The 21,187-nt window shown below is 43.7% G+C and overlaps 1 protein-coding gene across 4 annotated transcripts in view; it reads right to left on the reverse strand.

Moving 5' to 3' along the window:
* Positions 1-21,187, reverse strand: part of FBXW8 (F-box and WD repeat domain containing 8) — a 235,416-nt gene that overhangs the window by 152,655 nt on the left and 61,574 nt on the right. For all 4 annotated transcript variants that reach the window (XR_012227014.1, XM_073560929.1, XM_073560823.1 and 1 more), the window contains one exon: positions 6,845-6,933. Coding sequence is in view for 3 of the 4 variants with exons in the window: in XM_073560929.1 (XP_073417030.1) it covers positions 6,845-6,933 (89 nt within the window). In the remaining variant the exon portion in view is untranslated. The remainder of the gene's footprint in view (positions 1-6,844; positions 6,934-21,187) is intronic.

Below are 21,187 nucleotides of genomic sequence, written 5' to 3' on the forward strand. Positions count from 1 at the left end.
ACACTCAGCTGTGCCTGCTCAGAGAAGAAAGATCTGTCCCAGCCCCCACACTGTGAGAACAGGTCTATTGTTGCAAGCGTGTGCAGTAATCACCACTCTGCTCAGGGGGAATCTCCTTAATCTGGCTGTGAGCAGGAAAGGATTAGGGAAACTTCTGGGAGATGATAAAAGCACTGGCCTTTCTGCTGTTAGGTATTTGGGAAGCAAGGAGTGCAGGGAGCAAATCACAGGCCCTCGCTCTCAGGGGAAGCACAGGCCTGTCACACTCACCAGGCCTCCAGGCTCAGGTTCCAGAGATCCCTTCACAGTCTGTAAAATCTATTTTCTTGTGGTCCACCAGGCGCAGCACACTGTCATGGAGGCTTAGACGTTAAGACAAGATGATTTACAGCAACAGTGTGGCCGATGGATGTTGATTTCCAGGCTTGAGGTCAGGAGCCCCTGGAAGAAGCTTCCTCTCTTGATGGTGCCTAGGCCACACCCCCACGAATTGTACTTTTGAACAACACCATTGGTTTTACCATATCGTGTACTGGAAACCGGGAAAAAAAAAATCCAAGTGCGGTGAAATTGTAAAAAAAAAAAGTGCAATTCCACAACTGTTTTTTTTACCATGTTCACCAAATGCTAAAACTGACCTGCTATTATTATTCTCCAGGTCATTAAGAATTTGTAGATACCAAGCATGTATAGGTTGTTTTTTTATATAAATGGTGAAAAAAAGTCCAAAAGTTTGTTTAAAAAAAATAAAAAATAAATAAAAACAAAAAGTGCAATTTTCCGAGACTCATAGCATCTCCATGGGGTTGGGTGAGGGCTTATTTTTTGCATGCTGAGCTGATGTTTTTATTGATAACATTTGGTGTAGATAAGATCTTTTGCCCGTTTTTGCATTTTAATACAATTTTGCGGCGACCAAAAAAATGTAATTCTGGCATTTTGACTTTTTTTTCCGCTAAGCCGTTTACTTATCAGATTAATTATTTTCTTATATTGATAGATTGGGCGATTCTGAATGCGGCGATACCAACTATGTGTATTTTTGTTTTGTTTTATTTTGAATGGGTGGCCAGGAGCCCCATGGGAGGCTAGAAGCTACGATCATCCGAACGCTTGTGCTACATAGAACAGGGCTGCAACCCTGCTCTATGTAGCAGAAATGTTCACTTGCTATAAGTGCCGACTGCTGGGCAGTGCTCATAGCAATCCGGTAATGACAAACACAGGGGTCTGCTGCTGAACCCAGGTTGTCATGCCAACCCATCGGTGACCCCCAGTCATGTGACAAGGGCGCCTATGGGTGGGATTTTTGATGCGCTTTTGGCATGATCACATTAAATGTTTCATAGTTTGACAGAGGCATTTAACAGGTTAACAGCCGCAGGTAGATCGCGATTCCACCCGCGGCTGTTAGGGCACATGTCAGCTGACATGCGTCTGGATAAAAGTGCACTCATCGCTAGAGCCCACATCAAAGGAAGAGACACGACAATTGCAGTACATGTACAGCAGGTGAACATATGTGGACCCAATCCCACCCGCTCTATCGAGGTCTACTAAAATCATCATAAAACTTTATATAAACCGCCTCAACAGGCAGTGTGCTGGAAGAAACTATTCTGGTTTTACATCACTGATGTCGTCATGCGCAGTGACACGTATCTCCCCTCCATCACTTCATCAGTGACTCTGTCACAGTGGTTAGACATCAAAATAGCAGTGCATGCAAGACGACGCAAGAATCTCACAGAACTGGAAGAATTTTCCAAGGAGCAATGGATGAAAATTCCTCAAACAAGAATTGAAAAATTCATGGCTGGCAACATATCAAATACAAGCTGTGATACTTTCAAAATGGGGTGCTGCTACAAGGTACTAACCATGCAGGGTGCCCAAACCTTTGCATCAGCCCATTTTCTTTTTTACTAATTTTTAGAATGTAAAATATGAAAATACCGTATATACTCGTGTACAAGCCGACCAGAGTATAAGCAGACCCCCTAATTTTGCCACAAAAAACTGGGAAAACTTATTGACTCGTATATAAGCCTAGGGTGGAAAATGCAGCAGCTTCTGGTAAATTTCAAAAATAAAAATACAGTGCTGTGCAAATTAATTAGGACAATGCATTTGTTTAAGTAAAATCGTAAGTTGGTTACCAGTCAATGATTCAAACCAATTTTAACTGATTTGAACAGGCACTCACACCTGTTCAAAGCAATTAAAACTGGTTTGAATCACTGACTAGTAACCAACTTACGATTTTACTTAAAAAATGCTTTGTCCCAATTAATTTGCACAGCACTGTAGATACCAATAAAAGTAAAATTAATTAAGACATCAGTAGGTTAAATGTTTTTGAATATCCATACTGAATCCCATATAAGCCTCATATAATGCTCCATACAGTTCATGATGGGCCCCATAAGATGCTCTATACAAAATACACCCCATATAATGCTGCACAAAGGTTAATAATGGCCCCATAAGATGCTCCATAGAATAATATGCCCCATATAATGCTCCATAAAGGTTATGGTCCCATAAGATGCTACATAGATTATGCCACCATAAAATGCTCCATAGATTATGCCCCCATAAGATGCTCCATAAATTATTCCCCCATAAAATGCTCTATAGATTATTCCCCATAAGATGCTCCAGAAAATGCTCCAAAGATTATGCCCCATAAAATGCTCCATAAAATGCTCCATAGATTATGCCCCCATAAGATGCTACATAGATTATGTCCCCATAAAATGCTCCATAGATTATGCCCCCATAAGATGCTCCATATATTATTCCCCCATAAGATGCTACATAGATTATGCCCCCATAAGATGCTCCATAGGTTATTGCTCCATAAAATGCTCCATAGATTATTATTATTATTATGCATTTATATAGCGCCATTTATTCCATGGCACTTTACATGTGAAAAGGGGAAATATAGACAAGTATAAGAAACATGTGTAAGACAAGGGACACACAAGTACATAAGGAGAGGGGAGCCTACCCGCGAGGGCTCACAGTCTACAGGGATGGGTGAGGATACAGTAGGAGAGGGTAGAGCAGGTCATGCGGTGGTTCAGTAGACCGAGGATCATTGCAGGCTGTAGGCTTGTCAGAACAGGTGGGTCTTGAGGTTCTTTTTGAAGGATGGTGAGAGTCTGATGTGTTGCGGCAGAGTTCCAGAGTATGGGGGAAGCACGGGAGAAGTCTTGTATGCGGTTGTGGGAAGAAGAGATAAGGGAGTAGAGACGGAGATCTTGAGATGATTGAAGATTGCGTGCGGGTAGGTACCTAGAGACCATGTCACAGATGTATGGAGGAGACAGGTTGTGGATGGCTTTGTATGTCATGGTTAGGGTTTTGAATTGGAGCCTCTGGGCAATAGGAAGCCAGTGAAGGGCCTGGCATATGGGGAGGCTGGGGAACAGCGGGGAGACAGGTGGATTAGTCGGGCAGCAGAGTGTAGGATGGACTGGAGCGGAGCCAGAGTGCTAGAGGGGAGGCCAGAGAGTAGGAGGTTGCAGTAGTCGAGGCGGGAGATTATAAGAGCATGCACTAGTGTTTTTGTGGTTTCGAGGTTGAGGAATGAGCTGATCCGGGAAATATTTTTGAGTTTGAGGTGGCAGGATTATGCCCCATAAGATGCTCCATAGATTATGCCCCATAGATTATGCCCCCATAAGATGCTCCATAGATTATGCCCCCATAAAATGCTCCATAGATTATGCCCCAGATGATGCTCCATAGATTATGCCCCCATATGCTGCTCCATAGAATATGCCCCCATATGTTGCTCCATAGAATATGCCCCCATATGCTGCCCCATAGAATATGCCCCCATATGCTGCTCCATAGAATATGTCCCCATATGCTGCCCCATTGACTATGCCCCCATATGCTGCTCCATAGACTATGCCCCATATGCTGCCCCCAAATGCTGCTCTAGAGAATATGCCCCCATATGCTGCTCCATAGAATATGCCCCCATATGCTGCTCCATAGAATATGCCCCCATATGCTGCTCCATAGAATATGCCGCCCCCATACGCTGCCCCATAGAATATGCCCCCATATGCTGCTCCATAGACTATGCCCCCATATGCTGCTCCATAGACTATGCCCCCATATGCTGCTCCCATAAGATGCTCCATATATTATTATGCCCCCATATGCTGCTGCTGCAAAAAAAGCCATACTCACCTCTCCTGCTCAGGATCCGGCACCTGAGATATTCACCTGTCCGGGGTCCATCGCTGCTCACAGCTGTCTGCAGTTTCCTGTGTCAGTGACTGTTCAGCCAGCAGAGGGCGCAGCACGCACTAACCACGTCACCGCGCCCTTTGCTCCTAAACGACACAGACAGAGGATGCAGCAGACAGCGGTGAGCAGCGATGGACCCCAGACAGGTGAATATTGGATATACTTAACCTCTTCTGGCGTGGTCTCTGCAGCCCGGCTTCTCCCACGGTCTCCCTTCCTTCCTTCAGCGGTCACGTGGTACCGCTCATTAAACTCATAAATATGCGCATATTCCTGAGTTTAATTAGCGGTACCACGTGACCGCTGAAGGCAGGAAGGGAGACCATGGGAGAAGCGGGGGCGCTGTAGAGACCGCGCCGGGGGGGGGGTAAGTATGATCTCTGACACCCCCGCTCCCCCGCCGACCCCCAGGTATATGACTCATGTATAAGCCGAGAGGGGGACTTTCAGCCCAATAAAATGGGCTGAAAATCTCGGCTTATACACGAGTATATATGGTATATATATATTTTAGCTTAAAATACAAAGGAAATGTGTTTTCTTTAACTTTAGGCCTTTTAGAGATCATTTCATCTGCAACTTGTTGCAGTTCACAATAACAGTTTTATAATAATTTTGACCAGGGGTGCCCAAACTTTTACATACCACTATAAATATGGCTATCATACAGAACTCTTATGGGAGAACTGCTCCTAATAAGATGCTGATTAATTCATTTTGGGCATTCAGAGCCATCAGCAGCTGTGTTTGACCAATCGGGGAGCAGAATTTAAAAACACAAAATAACCCAGTGACTATGATTTTTAACCCAGCTTGCTCACAGCGTCGGCACGGTTCCTCATTTCTATCTATGCAGGAAATGAGATGTCTTGTACCATGTCCAGTTTCAGACAACTTATCAAAGACTCCCAGCTCTATAGACAACCCATCAGAGGCTCCCAACTCCGATATTACACATAGTGCCTTCCACTTTTCAGCATTTCTAGTAGGGAAGCCCCCAGCAATGTAGTTCAATTTGAGTCTTCTTGAGCTGCTCCTTTCCAGGATTGGGGATGTTGTGTTGTGAGGAGAGGCGCTATATACTAGAGAGTTCCTGTCTGTGTGAAGAGGGTGAGAGATGAGGTCTTCAGTTGGATGTGAATACTTGAAATATGATACAGGTAAAAGTTCTCAATTACCTTAGGTTTTGGAATTCTTGGGATTGCGAGGATTCCTGATATTGAACAGCATCACAGTAAGATCAATGGTTAGAAAACTACTTGTGTGGTGGGCACCCCAACACTTCACTCCTTCCAAGAGACCCATATATATCCATACAGTCACATACTGTCAGCTCCTGTAGCTGGACACCACTATATATATATATATATATATATATATATATACACCAGAGGAGAGCCCAGTCATAATTTGTGACAACTGAAAATATTGCCGTAGAAAACAAAGAAAAAGCATCCTGAACACTTCTTTATTTTACAATTTGTAGAGGTCAGGATGCAAAGAATAAACGTGAACACTCCGTTATTGTTCACATCTGTGCAAGACGCTCCGCCACAGATCCCATCATTTTTACCAGCACAGTAAAATGACAGACATGATGGAACTTGTTAGTCCTTTTTATCGAAAATGAGGTCCATCAGGTGCCCTTTGTTTTATCACTGACAGATCCTTTCCCTACATTAACTTGTTTTTCTTTTCTATGGCAGAACAGAAATATGGAACTCCAGATACAAATGTATCAAACCGTAAAAGGAGCCTAAATTGTGACTGGGATTTCCAGATAGATCTGATCTTTTTGGCCTAGATTATTCCTGAAATTCCCCTTTTGAGGGGAACCTCAAAATTCCCGAGGTGAGCAGCTCAGCAGAGTGCACAGCTAGGCTACGAAGCCATGCTTACTAATAAAACTGCACTCTGGTTTGTGTGTGTGTGTGCGCTCAGCATCAGGAGCTTTATGCTCATGTCTGGTGAGCTGCACAGCGCTTAAGGGGTTTTTGATTGATCAGTGGAGGTCTTAGGACCCGGACCCTCCTCTAATCTACTTCTAATTATAAGGTCACTGAAATATGAAAAGGTTGCTGGTGCCTTGCACAATACAATTAAGATTGCTTTTCTTCAGCGCTGTCCTCATCTCTACTGCATCCGTGTCTGAAGAAGGACCATATCCTGGGATCGAAACGTTACACTATTATTTTTTGTTGGACTGCCAAAATGAAAACGTGATCTGTCTACAGTTTGGAGTGACAAATATCTTTGTATTTCTTATCTAACGGTGTGGACCCCTTCTCGAACACCCAACTGTCTCTACAAGAGTGCCGTATATCTATTACTGTACTTCCAGTAAATGTCATTATAAGTATTTGGGTTTGGTTTTTTTTGTAGCCAGCTAAATGAATATCAGTCAGACAAGATGACAACCAAGTAACCCATCATCTGTCTCAAATAATTAGGACAATATGAACAACAAAAGTATTTTAGAAACTAAAATGTTACACAGAACAAATTAGGTAATGAATTTATAAGGAATTGGGTTCCAATACAGGAATACTTTGCTTTCCCTCTTTGATCTTACCCAGCAAGGACGACACCATCATAGGCGTGAACATCACATAGCACCTTCCCGAGTTCATACTGCAGTTGGCTCACAGCTCCGGAACGGTTCTGAAATGGAGAAACAAAACTATTTACACAACAGATCAGCAAAACTATACTTTGTGATATATATATAGATCATCATTTTATTGGTTTACCCAATCCTGAGACACTTACTTACAATTAGAAGGCGTTTTCTGGGACTTTAATACTCATGGTTTTTCCTAAGGATAGGCCATTGAAGCTTTTATTGCTTTCCTACCTTCATTGTGCTTTTCAGTGCGGGTCTAATAGGTAGGACCCAAACTGATCAAACATTACCGGTCATCCTTTTGTTGCTCACACAAGCACATTAGCTTGTATAAGAGTCTAAAGTTGATACTGCTGCACATCAATGTCCTGATTAGGGAAGTCTTGGAGAGTTGACCAGAAAAAAAAGGCCCATCAATGTTCCCGCCGTAGAAACCTCCCTCCTCCGTTTCCCTGTTCCCTTGTCGTTCTTGTTCCATTTGCCGATGGTAACGCTGCATGAGCAATGTTCCTATTATGGGATCTGGATGACAAGAGTCCTATTTCTCCCAAGCAAAGCTTCATTCAACCATTAGAAAGAGAAGAAAAAACTGTACAGTCCCCAAAAAAGCACAGTAGCAGTTTCTAAATAAAGAGAATAATTTCACATTTACGGTACATTATAGCTTTTATGGTGGTCCATTAACAACACTAGGGTTAGAAACAAACAAACCAACTTTTTCACGCAAATTCAGCTTCCTGCTAAAAGTGTACAAACATATTAAAAAAGCTAAAAAAAAAAGGAAATAAAAACAAAATGAAAGTCAATAAATACACTACCGTTCAAAAGTTTGGGGTCACCCAGACAATTTTTGTGTTCTCCATTTACTTTTATTAATCAAATGAGTTGCCAAATTAATTTAAAATCTAGTCCAGACATTGACAAGGTTCGAAAAAAAGATTTTTATTTGAAATAATAATTTTTTCCTTCAAACTTTGCTTTCGTCAAAGAATGCTCCCTTTGCAGCAATTACAGCATTGCAGATCTTTGGCATTCTAGCAGTTAATTTGCTGAGGTAATCTGGAGAAATTTCACCCCATACTTCCAAAAGCCCCTCCCACAAGTTGGTTTGGCTTGAGTGGCACTTTTTTGCGTACCATACGGTCAAGCTGCTCCCAGAACACCTCAATGGGGTTGAGATCTGGTGACTGCGCTGGCCACTCCATTACAGATAGAATACCAGCTGCCTGCTTCTTCCCTAAATAGTTCTTGCATAATTTGGAGGTGTGCTTTGGGTCATTGTCCTGTTGTAGGATGAAATTGGCTCCAATCAAGCGCCGTCCACAGTGTATGGCATGGCGTTGCAAAATGGAGTGATAGCCTTCCTTATTCAAAATCCCTTTTACCTTGTACAAATCTCCCACTTTACCAGCACCAAAGCAACCCCAGACCATCACATTACCTCCACCATGCTTGACAGATGGTGTCAGGTACTCTTCCAGCATCTTTTCAGTTGTTCTGCGTCTCACAAATGTTCTTCTGTGTGATCCAAACACCTCAAACTTGGATTTGTCTGTCCATAACACTTTTTACCAATCTTCCTTTGTCCAATGTCTGTGTTCTTTTGCCCATATTAATCTTTTCCTTTTATTAGCCAGTCTCAGATATGGCTTTTTCTTGGCCACTCTGCCCTGAAGGCCAGCATCCCAGAGTCGCCTCTTCACTGTAGACACTGACACTGGCATTTTGCGTGTACTATTTAATGAAGCTACCAGTTGAGGACCTGTGAGGCATCGATTTCTCAAACTACAAACTCTAAAGTACTTCTCTTGTTGCTCAGTTGTGCAGCGGGGCCTCCCACTTCTCTTTCTACTCTATGCTCTCCTCTGAAGGGAGTAGTACACACCATTGTAAGAAATCTTCAGTTTCTTGGCAATTTTTCGCAAGGAATAGCCTTAATTTTTAAGAACAAGAATAGACTGTCGAGTTTCACATGAAAGTACTTTTATTTCTGGCCATTTTGAGAGTTTAATGGAACCAACAAATGTAATGCTCCAGATTCTCAACTAGCTCAAAGGAAGGTCAGGTTTACAGCTTCTCTAATCAGCCAAACTGTTTTCAGCTGTGCTTGCATACTTGCACAAGGGTTTTCAAGGGTATTCTAACCATCCATTAGCTTTCTTACACAGTTAGCAAACACAAAGTACCATAAGAACACTGGAGTGATGGTTGTTGGAAATGGGCCTCTATACACCTATGAAGACATTGCATTACAAACCAAACGTTTGCAGCTAGAATAATCATTTACCACATTAACAATGTATAGAGTGTATTTCTGAATCATTTAATCTTAACTTCATTGGAAAAAACTGTGCTTTTCTTTCAAAAATAAGGAAATTTCTAAGTGACCCTAAACTTTTGAACGGTAGTGTATATTGGGGATGATGGGCCTAACTGAGAATACTAAAAAACTTGGGTTATTCACACTTATATTCCTGTACGTCATATTTATCAGAATAGCATAGCGCACTGTGTAATTGATCCAGGAAAAATACATGAAATGCTCATCAATCAATAGATAACATTTCATAACAGATCATGAGGGACCATAATAAAATACATCACAGATCTGGTAAAAATGGAAGCCATGTTGCCAGTGTGAACAGGACCTTTGATTGCTTTAATTAGTATGTGTGATATTCTGAGGTCATGCCAAAATGTTCAGAATTTGCCATTGTTGTGCAGTCAATGCAAATTAATGTACGGTATTATTTTATACACCATTCATACACAGCAAAAAAAATATCCATGCAGAATAATGAACGCGTTGCGGGTGTAAATCCACAGAGTGTTCATTGATTGTGCAGAATCAGAAAGGAAGAGAAATGGATTAGCAAGACTGCATAGCAATGACGCTTGTTAAGGACCAGTAATACTGGCACAGATCAGGATTTTTAGTCTGTGATTTTTGCTACAAACGCTTTAAAAAAGTTAAAAAGTCAAATTTGGCATAGGCAGCTAAGGCCTCTTTCAGACATCCGGTGTCAGGGGTCCGGCGGCCTGCGGCGAATAGCCGGGCCGCCGGATCCGGCCTGCAGCGGTGACACCGGATGTACATGCGGCCCCTGATGCGGCTTGGAGGACATTTAAAGGAGCCGCAGCACCGGGGGTCGAGAGAGCCAGCCGGAGAGAGATCGGGAGGCGAGAGAGCAGCCAGAGAGACAGCGGGGGACAAGAGAGCAGCCAAAGAGACAGCGGGGGACGAGAGAGCAGCCGAAGAGAGAGCGGGGGACGAGAGAGCAGCCAGAGAGACAGCGGGGGACGAGAGAGCCAGCCAACGAAAGGTATGGAGCGTATGGAGAGAGAGAGAGAGAGAGAGAAGGGGAGGGGGAGAGAGAGAGAGAGATGCGCGCCGGGCACTTGTGGGGTTAAAACTCATAGTGCCCGGGCATGCGCAGTTGAAAAAGCCGGTCCGGCGCTGCAAAAAAACGTTGCAGCCAACGTTTTTTGCAGACGCCGGATGGGGCATGTTTGCCGTATCCGGCAAAACCCGGAGGCGCCGCATGTCCATCCGGCATGATGCGGCGATCATTATATTCTATGTGAAAAAACCGGATCCAATTGCGGATCCGGTTTACACAAAATTCGCCGCATCATGCCGGATTTAAAAAAACGGATGTGTGAAAGTAGCCTAACTAGCACAACATGTTGTAATGAAGTGAATGACAGCAAAGTGCACGAAAGTGTAAATATTCGGCTTCATTCAGGTGGAATGAATAATCTTATCATTTGGATGTGAGCAAAAAGAACTAAAGACTTTGCATCGACTGCGCTGCTGCTGGAATGACGCCACGATCTTGGATCTGATTTTCTTTATTTAGTGTTAGAATCAATGAAATTTGGAACCAGACCAATCCTCTTTGTCAGAAATATACACTATTGTATGTAATGTAATATCCAATATAAAAATGTGTTGCTTAAATCGCTCCATAAGACCATCTGAATCCAGTAAGGTGGGACTCTCGTGGCAACATTCCAGCATGAGCAGCGCAGCTGATGCCAAGTCTTCACTTTTTTTTGCGCCCGTATCCACATTACAAGATCTGGACTATGGGATCCGGGGAAGAAAAGGAATCAGCAGCTCTATTTGTAAAACAGGTGTTGTGTTCTGAACTAAATACAAAAAATAGGAGGAAACTTGAATACAAAAATGTTAGGGATCAGTAATATCTGTACAGTATGTATAGTAAAATAGTTACTGGTCTTCTACAGTTTCCAGAACCACTTAAATCCCTCTGGACCATTTTATGGATACAGCTCTGACTTTCAAAAATCACTGTCAACTGTTAATTTCTCTTTCTCTCAATTCAAGTTTATGGGTGCGAGAAAGACATCGGACAGTACACAGGTGACATCTAAGTGTAGTCCGATTACCGTGGACTCACAAAATGGAGAAGATGGAAAAATGTCGTTCTCTATCTTCTTCTCACCTGTGCTATAATTCTCTCATCCAAGAGAGGGTTGGAGCACACTGTGCTGACACTCGGATCAAATTCTAAAAGGGTGTGATCAGAGTGTCATTTTCATAAGTGGCATTTTCATAATTGTCTATGGCTGTCTGACCGTAGCCTTAGGCTACTTTCACACATCAGGTTTTCGGCGTCAGGCGCGATCCGGCGTCGTGCCGGAATGCCGGATCCGGCAAATGCTTTGTAAAACCTGAAGTGCCGGATCCGGTTTTCTGACGGATCCGTCTTGTTCTTGACAGACAAAACCGGATCCGTCTCATCCGGTTCATCCGTTTTTCTATCCGTTTTTCTATCCGTTTTTCGACGGATTACGCCGGATCCGGTTTTTAAAATTGACCCTTGTGGCCTTCCGAACGGGATTGGCTACTGGAAAACTAGATATAGCATGTTCCTACAGCCCTTCTTTGACAGGTTGTAGAGGAGAAAGTGCAGGTTGGAGAGAAGAGCAAGTTACTGGCGAAGATGGATGTTGTCATTGGAAATATTACCACTAGAAGTTCTGTGACGGTTTCAGGGACAATTTTCCACTATACTTTATGTCACCTCAAGGCAGAGTACACTGGGATGACAGAGTGTGAGAGATTTTTGCCCTTAACTTGTGTACCTTCTGGACCAACAGTATATACCTTTGCCAACCAAAGTTGGCTATCTTGTCATGGTCTTACTATTTTTACCTTTAGGCCACAGGTGTGTACCTGGTAGTGTTTTATGCAAAGTATTTCACCTTTTAACAAAAGTTGTGTACATTGGTAGGAAATCACCAACAATAAACACAACTTTTTCGGTGAAATACTTTGCTTCAAACACAACCAGGAACACAACTGTGGCAAAAAGCTAAAATTTACCCACAGTTATACCTGGTTTTGAATACCTTTTTACCTTTGAAATACCCTGTATTTAACCTTTTTTTAAAACATAGTTCGCCGCAGAAAGAAATGACAGACAACCATTGTGAAACGATAATTTAACTTTTATTTAAATTTTTTTTTTTTTTGTAAAATGTTTTTAAAGTGCAAAAAACTTTTTTAATAAAGGTTTTAAACCCAATGGGCATTTTTATTACAAAAAACACACATTACAATTCTGTGTACTGTGGGGTGGAAATACTGCTGGAGGGGCTGCGGGACACTTCGACACTGGGTGTGTGGAGAGAGGACTGGGATCGTGGTGGGGAAGGAACAGTTAGAGGTGAAGGTGTGGAAAAAAAGTACAGAATGGGTGGACATGTGGGAAGCAGAAGAGGTGGTGGGTGGTGGAGTGGAGGGTTGGGCAGGGACTGTAGGAGATGATGTTGATGGAAAGTTGTATGGGGAAGGAGTTTGGTACGGGGAAGGAGTTTGGTACGGGGAAGGAGTTTGGTACGGGGCAGGTTGCTGGAAGTGGGGAGATGACTGGTACTGGGGAGGTTGCTGGTACTGGGCAGGTTGCTGGTATGTAGTAGGAGGGGGAGGATGGAAAGTGGCTGGAGGGGGTGCAGATGTAATAGGAGGGGGAGGATGGAAAGTGGCTGGAGGGGGTGCAGGTGGAGGAACTACAGTGGTGGGAGGTGGAGGTTGGGAGGTAACCTGCTGTAGAGCACCGTGGCACGAATGCATTACATGCATCTGCTGGGTAGGAGATAGTGTTGCCATGCGCTCCACAACAGACCTGAAAAAGGTGTGGTTTGGCGAAGATCTTGCTTCTGAATGCATGGTTTGCAGAAGTGTCTTCACCTCCAGAATGCTGGAGTTGATCTGCTGAAAGCCTGCGGAGATTTGCTCTGACAAGACTTTGAGACAGTTCTGGAAAGATGCATTCAGATGCAATAACTCTTGCGCATAACTCTTTTCCTGACCCCTCTGCCGCTGCCGCCCAGTACCCGCAGGTGTACTAGAGGCGGCAGGGGCAGAAGGGTGGGGTAAAGGGAAAGCGATCTCCTCACCAGCAGCTTCATGTAATGTAGGCGGCCACGATGCTCCTGTGCTGGTGGATGGGACAGATGGGTCGAATGTGTGGGAAGGCTGGGAAGGTGCAGATGTACCGGGGCGGTCGAAGTGTCCCTCGGTGCCGGTCTCCTCAGGGATCGCCTCAGAAGGGTCCAATCGTGCAGGCTCCCGAGTGCTGCTCACCGTGCTGTGGAATAAAGAGAAAAAAAAACAATTAAAATACTGACATGGTATGGCCCTGGTTGAAAAAAAAAAGTTACATCTAACATTTTTTTTCACATGTGGTGTGTAATATTTACCTTCTGGTGAGCATTGTTTCCCGGAGGAACGACAGGGCTTGTGCGTACTTGTACTTGCTCCTGCGTCCTCCAGATCCACTCGGGGCCCGCATCTCTTTATTGAACTCCTTCTTGAAACGATCCCTCACAGACCGCCACCGATTCACAATTCTGTTCCCTGAAACGAGAAAGGAGTGGTTAGTATACAACATCAGTGTTTCACAAACTCCAGTCCTCATGGTCCCCAGGGGTCATGTTTTCAGGATTTCCATAGTAAATAGAAATCCTGAACACATGATCCGTGGGGACCACGAGGACTGGAGTTCGGGAAACACTGGTTTACATCAAGCAACCGTTACTGTATATACTTACGCTCTTTAATCTGGACCCGAGCTTCGTGGTCCTCCCAGCGGCCCACAAGGAGAGAACAGATTTCCTCCCAGAGTCGTCGGGTAATGATCAGGTCAGCGTGGCGGCGATCAGCCATATTCCAGAGCGGCTCCCTTTCTCTGACGAGATCGATGAGGCGGTCCACATCAATCCCTCCATCCTCACCGTCAGAGTCGGGAGCACGCTGTGAAGGCTGTTAAAGAAAAAGACAAAAATAACATAATTAGCCTCCACAAAAGAAATGAAATAAAAAGTGCAAAAAAACAAAGCAAAAAATATTTATACTTACACGCTGGTGACCGCCGCATTGCTGTCGCCGACGACCCTGGGAGGCACTGCGAGGACCTCTTGGCCGAGCACCAGATTGGGAAGACTAGAGAAGAAAACAAAAAATGTTATGTCTTTGGATGTAGGCATTTGTTTGCTGTGTGTGGTCTGCAGAACATTGTTTTCTATGTGTTGTGTGTAGTGTGATGTTGTGTTTCTGCGTTTGATGCAAAAAACTTACGAATTGTGAGCCCACTCCAGGTGTCTGTCCACCCCTTCCTTCTTCTTCTGGGAGCTCCTCTACATCTTGTGATTCCTGTTTTGAAATAAAAGGCAATGAATAGACATATATTACAGAGATGATGGATTTTGGAAATAAAAACTTACCGTCAAATGCTGACGATGCGAGGGAGGGCTCCTAGAAGAAGATGTGCTGTCCTGTTGATGGCCAGACTCCATGGCTGTGGGTATTGCTGCTGCCAGTGATGCCATTTCTGCTGCTGCTGCTGCTGCATCTCTTTGGCGGCTGTTGAATAAAGAGAAACAAAGGGCCAATGAATATCTTGATATTCCATGGCCCTAGTTTGGAGGAATGGGGGATTTGATAATTACCGTCTCTCATCTGCTTCTGGACTCCCCTCCCGTTCAGCATGCTGCTCCATTTGGGGTGGTGCTGATGGTGCTGCTGCTGCAGATGTCTGCTGCCTTCTCCTGCTCCTGGTTCTTGGCTTGGGTGGCATGTTGGGTGTGGCTGAGGGTCCCATTGTCTTGCTTTTATATATCTCCTGTGGGCAGAGCTACTGAGCATGCTCAGACCAAAAAAAACGGATCCGGCCACCGGATCCGGCTTTCGCCGGATCCGGCGCATTGCGGCGCTCATAGGCTTTCATTGTGTGAAAAAGCCGGACGCGCCGGATCCGGCGGGTACGGCTTTTTCGCCGGAGACAAAAAACGTTACAGTAGACGTTTTTTCCAGACGCCGGATCGCGACACATTGCGACACATTGACGGATCCGGCGAAAACCGGATGAAACGCATGGCCATCCGGCGCTATCCGGCGCAAATGCAAGTCAATGGGGGGGAAACCGGATCCGGCATTGCATTTCGCCGGATCCGGTTTCTGTCAAAACCGCCGGATCGCGCCTGACGGCGAAAACCTGATGTGTGAAAGAGGCCTTAAAGGGAATCTGTCACCCTTTTTTTGGCCTATCAGCTGCCGGCATTGACATCAGGGGCTTTTCTACAACATTCTGTAATGCTGTAGATAAGCCCCCGATGTAACCTAAAAGATAAGAAAAGCACGTTAGATTATACTCACGGGAGGAGGCGGTCCGGTCCGATGGGTGTCGCGGTCCAGTCCGGCGCCTCCCCATCTTCATGAGATGACTTCCTCCTCTTCCCTTCCTATAATGGCTCCGGCGCAGGCGCACTGCTCTGCCCTTTTGAGGGCAGGGCAGAATACTGCAGTGTGCAGGCGCCAGACCTCTCCCAATGCCTGCGCACTGCAGAACTCTGCTCTGCCCTCAACAGGGCAGAACAGTGCGCCTGCGCCGGAGCCACTACAGGAAGGGAAGAAGGGGACGTCATTGCATGAAGATGGGGAGGAGCCGAACCGCGACACCCATCGGACCGGACCGCACCCTCCGGTGAGGATAATCTAACGTGTTTTTCAGGTTACATCGGAGGCTTATCTACAACATTACAGAATGCTGTAGATAAGCCCCTGATGTCAATGCCGGCAGCTGATAGGCCAAAAAAAAGGGTGACAGATTCCCTTTAACCCTTTCTCTAAAATAACCGCACGAGTGGACAGCTAATGTGCGGGATTACAGCGCCGCCACTGCCCACCACAGGTCAATGTGACGAGGGTGATGAGAGAGTGGTGCCATTATAAGGTAGAGAGGAGGCATGGATTTCTTCCAGGAACCGCATGCCCTGAAGCCTCGAAGAAATCATTAACATACAGTGCCTTGCGAAAGTATTCGGGCTCCCTGGAACTTTTCAACCTTTTCCCACATATCATGCTTCAAACATCAAGATACCAAATGTAAATTTTTGGTGAAGAAACAACAACAAGTGGAACACAATTGTGAAGTTAAACGAAATATATTGGTTATTTAAAATTTTTGTGGAAATTCAAAAACTGAAAAGTGGGGCGTGCAATATTACTCGGCCCCTTTACTTTCAGTGCAGCAAACTCACTCCAGAAGTTCATTGTGGATCTCTGAATGATCCAATGTTGTCCTAAATGACTAATGATGATAAATATAATCCACCTGTGTGTAATCAAGTGTCCTTATAAATGCACCTGCTCTGTGATAGTTTCAGGGTTCTGTTTGAAGCACAGAGAGCATCATGAAGACCAAGGAACACAACAGGCAGGTCCGTGATACTGTTGTGGAGAAGTTTAAAACCGGATTTGGATACAAAATTATTTCCAAACCTTTAAACATCCCAAGGAGCACTGTGCAAGCGATCATATTGAAATGGTATCATACCACTGCAAATCTACCAAGACCCGGCCGTCCCTCTAAACTTTTCATCTCAAACAAGGAGAAGACTGATTAGAGATGCAGCCAAGAGGCCCATGATCACTATGGATGAACTGCAGAGATCTACAGATGAGGTAGGACAGTCTGTCCATAGGACAACAATCAGTCGCACACTGCACAAATCTGGCCTTTATGGAAGAGTAGCAAGAAGAAAGCCATTTCTCATAGATTTCAATAAAAAGTGTTGTTTAAAGTTTGCAACAAGCCACCTGGGAGACACACCAAACATGTGAAAGAAGGTGCTCTGGTAAGATGAAACCAGAATCGAACTTTTTGGCAACAATGCCAAACGATATGTTTGGCGTAAAGGTAACACAGCTCATCACCCTGAACACACCATCCCCACTGTCAAACATGGTGGTGACAGCATCATGGTTTGGGCCTGCTTTTCTTCAGCAGGGACAGGGAAGATGGTTAAAATTGATGGGAAGATGGATTGAGCCAAATACAGGACCATTCTTGAAGAAAACCTGTTCGAGTCTGCAAAAGACCTGAGACTGGGACGGAGATTTGTCTTCCAACAAGACAATGATCCCAAACATAAAGCAAAATCTACAATGGAATGGTTCGCAAATAAACGTATCCAGGTATTAGAATGGCCAAGTCAAAGTCCAGACTTGAATCCAATCGAGAATCTGTGGAAAGAGCTGAAAACTGCTGTTCACAAACGATCTCCATCAAACCTCACTGAGCTCGAGCTGTTTGCCAAGGAAGAATGGGCAAGAATTTCAGTCTCTCGATGTACAAAACTGATAGAGACATACCCCAACCGACTTGCAGCTGTAATTACATCAAAAGGTGGCACAACAAAGTATTAAGTTAAAAGGGGCCGAACAATATTGCACGCCCCACTTTTCAGTTTTTGAATTTCCACAAAAATTTAAAATAACGAATACATTTCGTTCAACTTCACAATTGTGTCCCACTTGTTGTTGATTCTTCATCAAAAATTTACATTTGGTATCTTTATGTTTGAAGCATGATATGTGGGAAAAGGTTGAAAAGTTCCAGGGGGCCGAAAACTTTCGCAAGGCACTGTGTATTAAAACTGCTTTTTCACACCATCTACACTGCAGCTATGAGGCAGACTGGCTTAATCACTCTATTACCTGTATGCCCATAGTAATAGCTTAGATTTCTCCAGGGGGTGACAGATTCCCATTAAGTAGTAAAAAAAAAAATAATAATAATAATCATTCGGACATTTTTGAGAAATACATTTTTTTTTTTTTGCTTTTGTCACCATTTTCCCAAGATTCGTAACGTTTTAATTTTTCAGGATATTAAGCTGCGTCGGGACTTATTTTTTGTGCCCTGAGCTGATGTTTTCACTGACAACATCTTTGATACAATGTTTTGATCGCCTCTCACTTTTATTGCAATGTTGTGGTGCCAAAAAAGAGTAATTCTGGCATTTTGATTTTTGTGTGACATAGTTTATCGATTGCATTGATTCATTTTATATCTTGATAGGTCGTACTTTTACGACTACAGCGATACCAAATATGTGTATTTTTTATTTATTTTTAATTGTTTCATTTTCAATCGGTCAAAAAAGGGTGATTTTAAATTGTGGGGGTTTTTTTTTTCATATTTTTAAAAACTTTTTTTCCCCTGTATTTAACAGTCTCCTTAGGGAACTTGAAGCTGCGATCATTCTATTGCTTGTGCTATGTATAGCAGAAATCATGATCTCCTATCAACGCCAGCCATGGGCTGTCGTTCACAGGAGGATCGTAACGTCAGGCACGGGAGGTCTTCATGAAGCTCTAGGCTGTCATGACAACCAATCGGAACCTGTCAGAGATTGCCAGCAGGATTAAACAGGTTAACAGCCACGAGTGGAGCTCACTCCACCCTTGGCTACTAGAGGCACATGATGACTGATTAAATCAACGTGTGAGCCTGCAAGAAAGGCAGGGACTCAACATGATGTAACTTTACATCATATATCGTGAAGGGGTTAATGTGAGCCTGTTAAGGAGAGCCTTTTTCAGACTCAAACTTATGCTGAAAAGTGGAGTTTGATCTCAACAGCAAAAGCTGGAGTGAACCGGCTAGTCACAAAGCCATCACTTGTTCCAGAAGAGGACTGGAGTAGCGCTGGAAAGGCAGAAGACTGTGCTCGGTAAGGATCATACTACACACAGGGAACATACATTACTGATACCTAACCAGTGGGAAAATGGTGACAAAAACTTCAGAGTGGTACTTTAATAGCATACCCTTGCTTTTTAAATCCAACTTGTATTGCGATATAAAATTTCAGCTGAAAGGAAAGTAGAAGTTGACAGTGAATGAAATGGACAGATACATGGAACCATATCAGCAATTCACAGATATCCAGTGCATGCTGCCATTTCTTCAAATTACCAGATGCTAGAAAAAGCGACTATGAAACCGGTTACCATAGCTGGTACACGCCATTTAATTGAAATAATTGATTTGAAAATTCAACTTTTCATAATCTCTTTAAAGCCCCTCAGGAACTCGAGGCAGAATTCACACAATATAAGCATGCTTGCTATCCAACCTGCTGTTTAAACATATGTGAACAAAACAGTAATAAGGGATCTCAAGTTCTGATCTTCCACAAAATAATTACCGACATCAAAGCTGAATCAGACTGCAAAATATTCCTCTGAGCGATCGTCTGAAAAGTCAGGGAAAAAAAAAAAAAAGAAACCTTCATAAAATTTTAATGAAATATTAATAAAGTCTCGCTAATACATCACTTGTCCCCAGGGAGTGGCTAGAAACTGGCAACACTTGATGTGGGATATGGTTAATGCTTCATTGGGAACAAAATCACATTATGCAGAACATGTGTTAGGTTCTGCCAATTTCAGGAGGTCCCTGCGGGTGGGAAATATGCCGGAGAAAGTGTGGTTCTTTGCTTATTAGAAAACTTTCAACACAAAGTGCTGTGGACAGGGATATAAAAGAGTATTGACTACGTCCAAACTTCTGCGAGGTTCCCTGCTTCATCTAACACTAGCTGACTAACATGTACTCAGCCTTATGTTAATAGTTTGCACCTTTCATTCAATTACATATTCCCTGCTTTGACAGTGGCAAGAACAGAACAATCTATAGACAAGCAAAATATTGCCAGAGGAACAGGAATAAGTTGATCTTGTGTGACGAGTCTGTCTCCTTGGGTTGCACATGAACAAATTTGCCGGTTGCAAGCACAGATGACAATATTGTAGAAAACTTCTGTCTTCCCTTGGGTAGATTGTGAATCTACAGTAAACTAGGGTAGGTGCATTGTCTTTTGTTTGTGGTGGCCTTGTCAGGTGACCCTCCATCGGCAGCCATTTTTTATGTTGTGCTGCTGGGACAAAAGGCTTGGTTAATATTGAAGCGAACCTTCAAAAAACTAAATAAAACTTGTAATGCCTTGTAAAAAGATCGGCTCACTTAGCTGCTCCTCGAGGTAGACACAGGCAAATGTGAGTTAAAATCTCTGGGTGGTTTATTGTATCATAAACCCAAAATGGTAAAAAGAAAAACAGCCTTTCTGGCTCAAAAGGAAATAAAAAGTTCATAAACAGTCCTGCCCAGCACTTCTGGGCCAACACATATGGCAGCTGTCACAGGAGCATCAGCCTAGAGAGGTTTGCTTGCCTCCACACAACATAGAAAAAAAAACTGGCTGGACATTTATTTCCCCAGCCAAACCCTTGAGGTGGAGATATGGTGAGTAGGCGTCCCGTCCATCTCTTACCTACTCACCTAAAAACCCGCCCATAACATGGCCGCTTAAATCCTTCAGCACATATCATGCTGAAAAGAAACTTATGGGTTTCTAGATCACAGAGGAAAGCAGTCTCCGTGACACATATCTCCCCTCACATATCGTGTCAGTGACCCTCTCAAAGTCTACAAAAGGTATTCAGACTAGACCAGGCTGTGGCCCTACAAATCTGGCCTTCCATTGCCCTCGCTGAATGCCCTCTAACATCTTCTGGTGGTGCTTTCCCTTCTCAGGAGTAAGCCAGGGAAATTGTGGATGCCAGCAAATTGAACGAAGAGGTTTGAATCCTGCTTCCAACCTTTAGTAGCCTGAACATATTGTAGAACTGTCTGTCTTACATCCAGTGAATGAAATATTCATTCCTTCTATTTTTTTGGATGTTGGCAAAAGGAGGGTATGATAATCTTCTGATTCAAGTTGGCACTAGACACCACTTTTGGAAGAAACGTTGGGTCTAGTCTAAGTATGGTACAATCTTTCAGTATGCGTAGATAAGAATCTCAAACCGACAGTACCCGAATTTGCCCTACTCTTCTCGTCAAAGTGATCAACACCAAGAAACTTGTCATCAGGGAAAGCATTCTGATATTAATGTCCTCCTGGGGTTCATAA

Source organism: Dendrobates tinctorius, unplaced genomic scaffold (assembly GCF_039654945.1).
Source record: "Dendrobates tinctorius isolate UK_male_01 unplaced genomic scaffold, ASM3965494v1 ptg000003l, whole genome shotgun sequence".
NCBI lineage: Eukaryota > Metazoa > Chordata > Amphibia > Anura > Dendrobatidae > Dendrobates > Dendrobates tinctorius.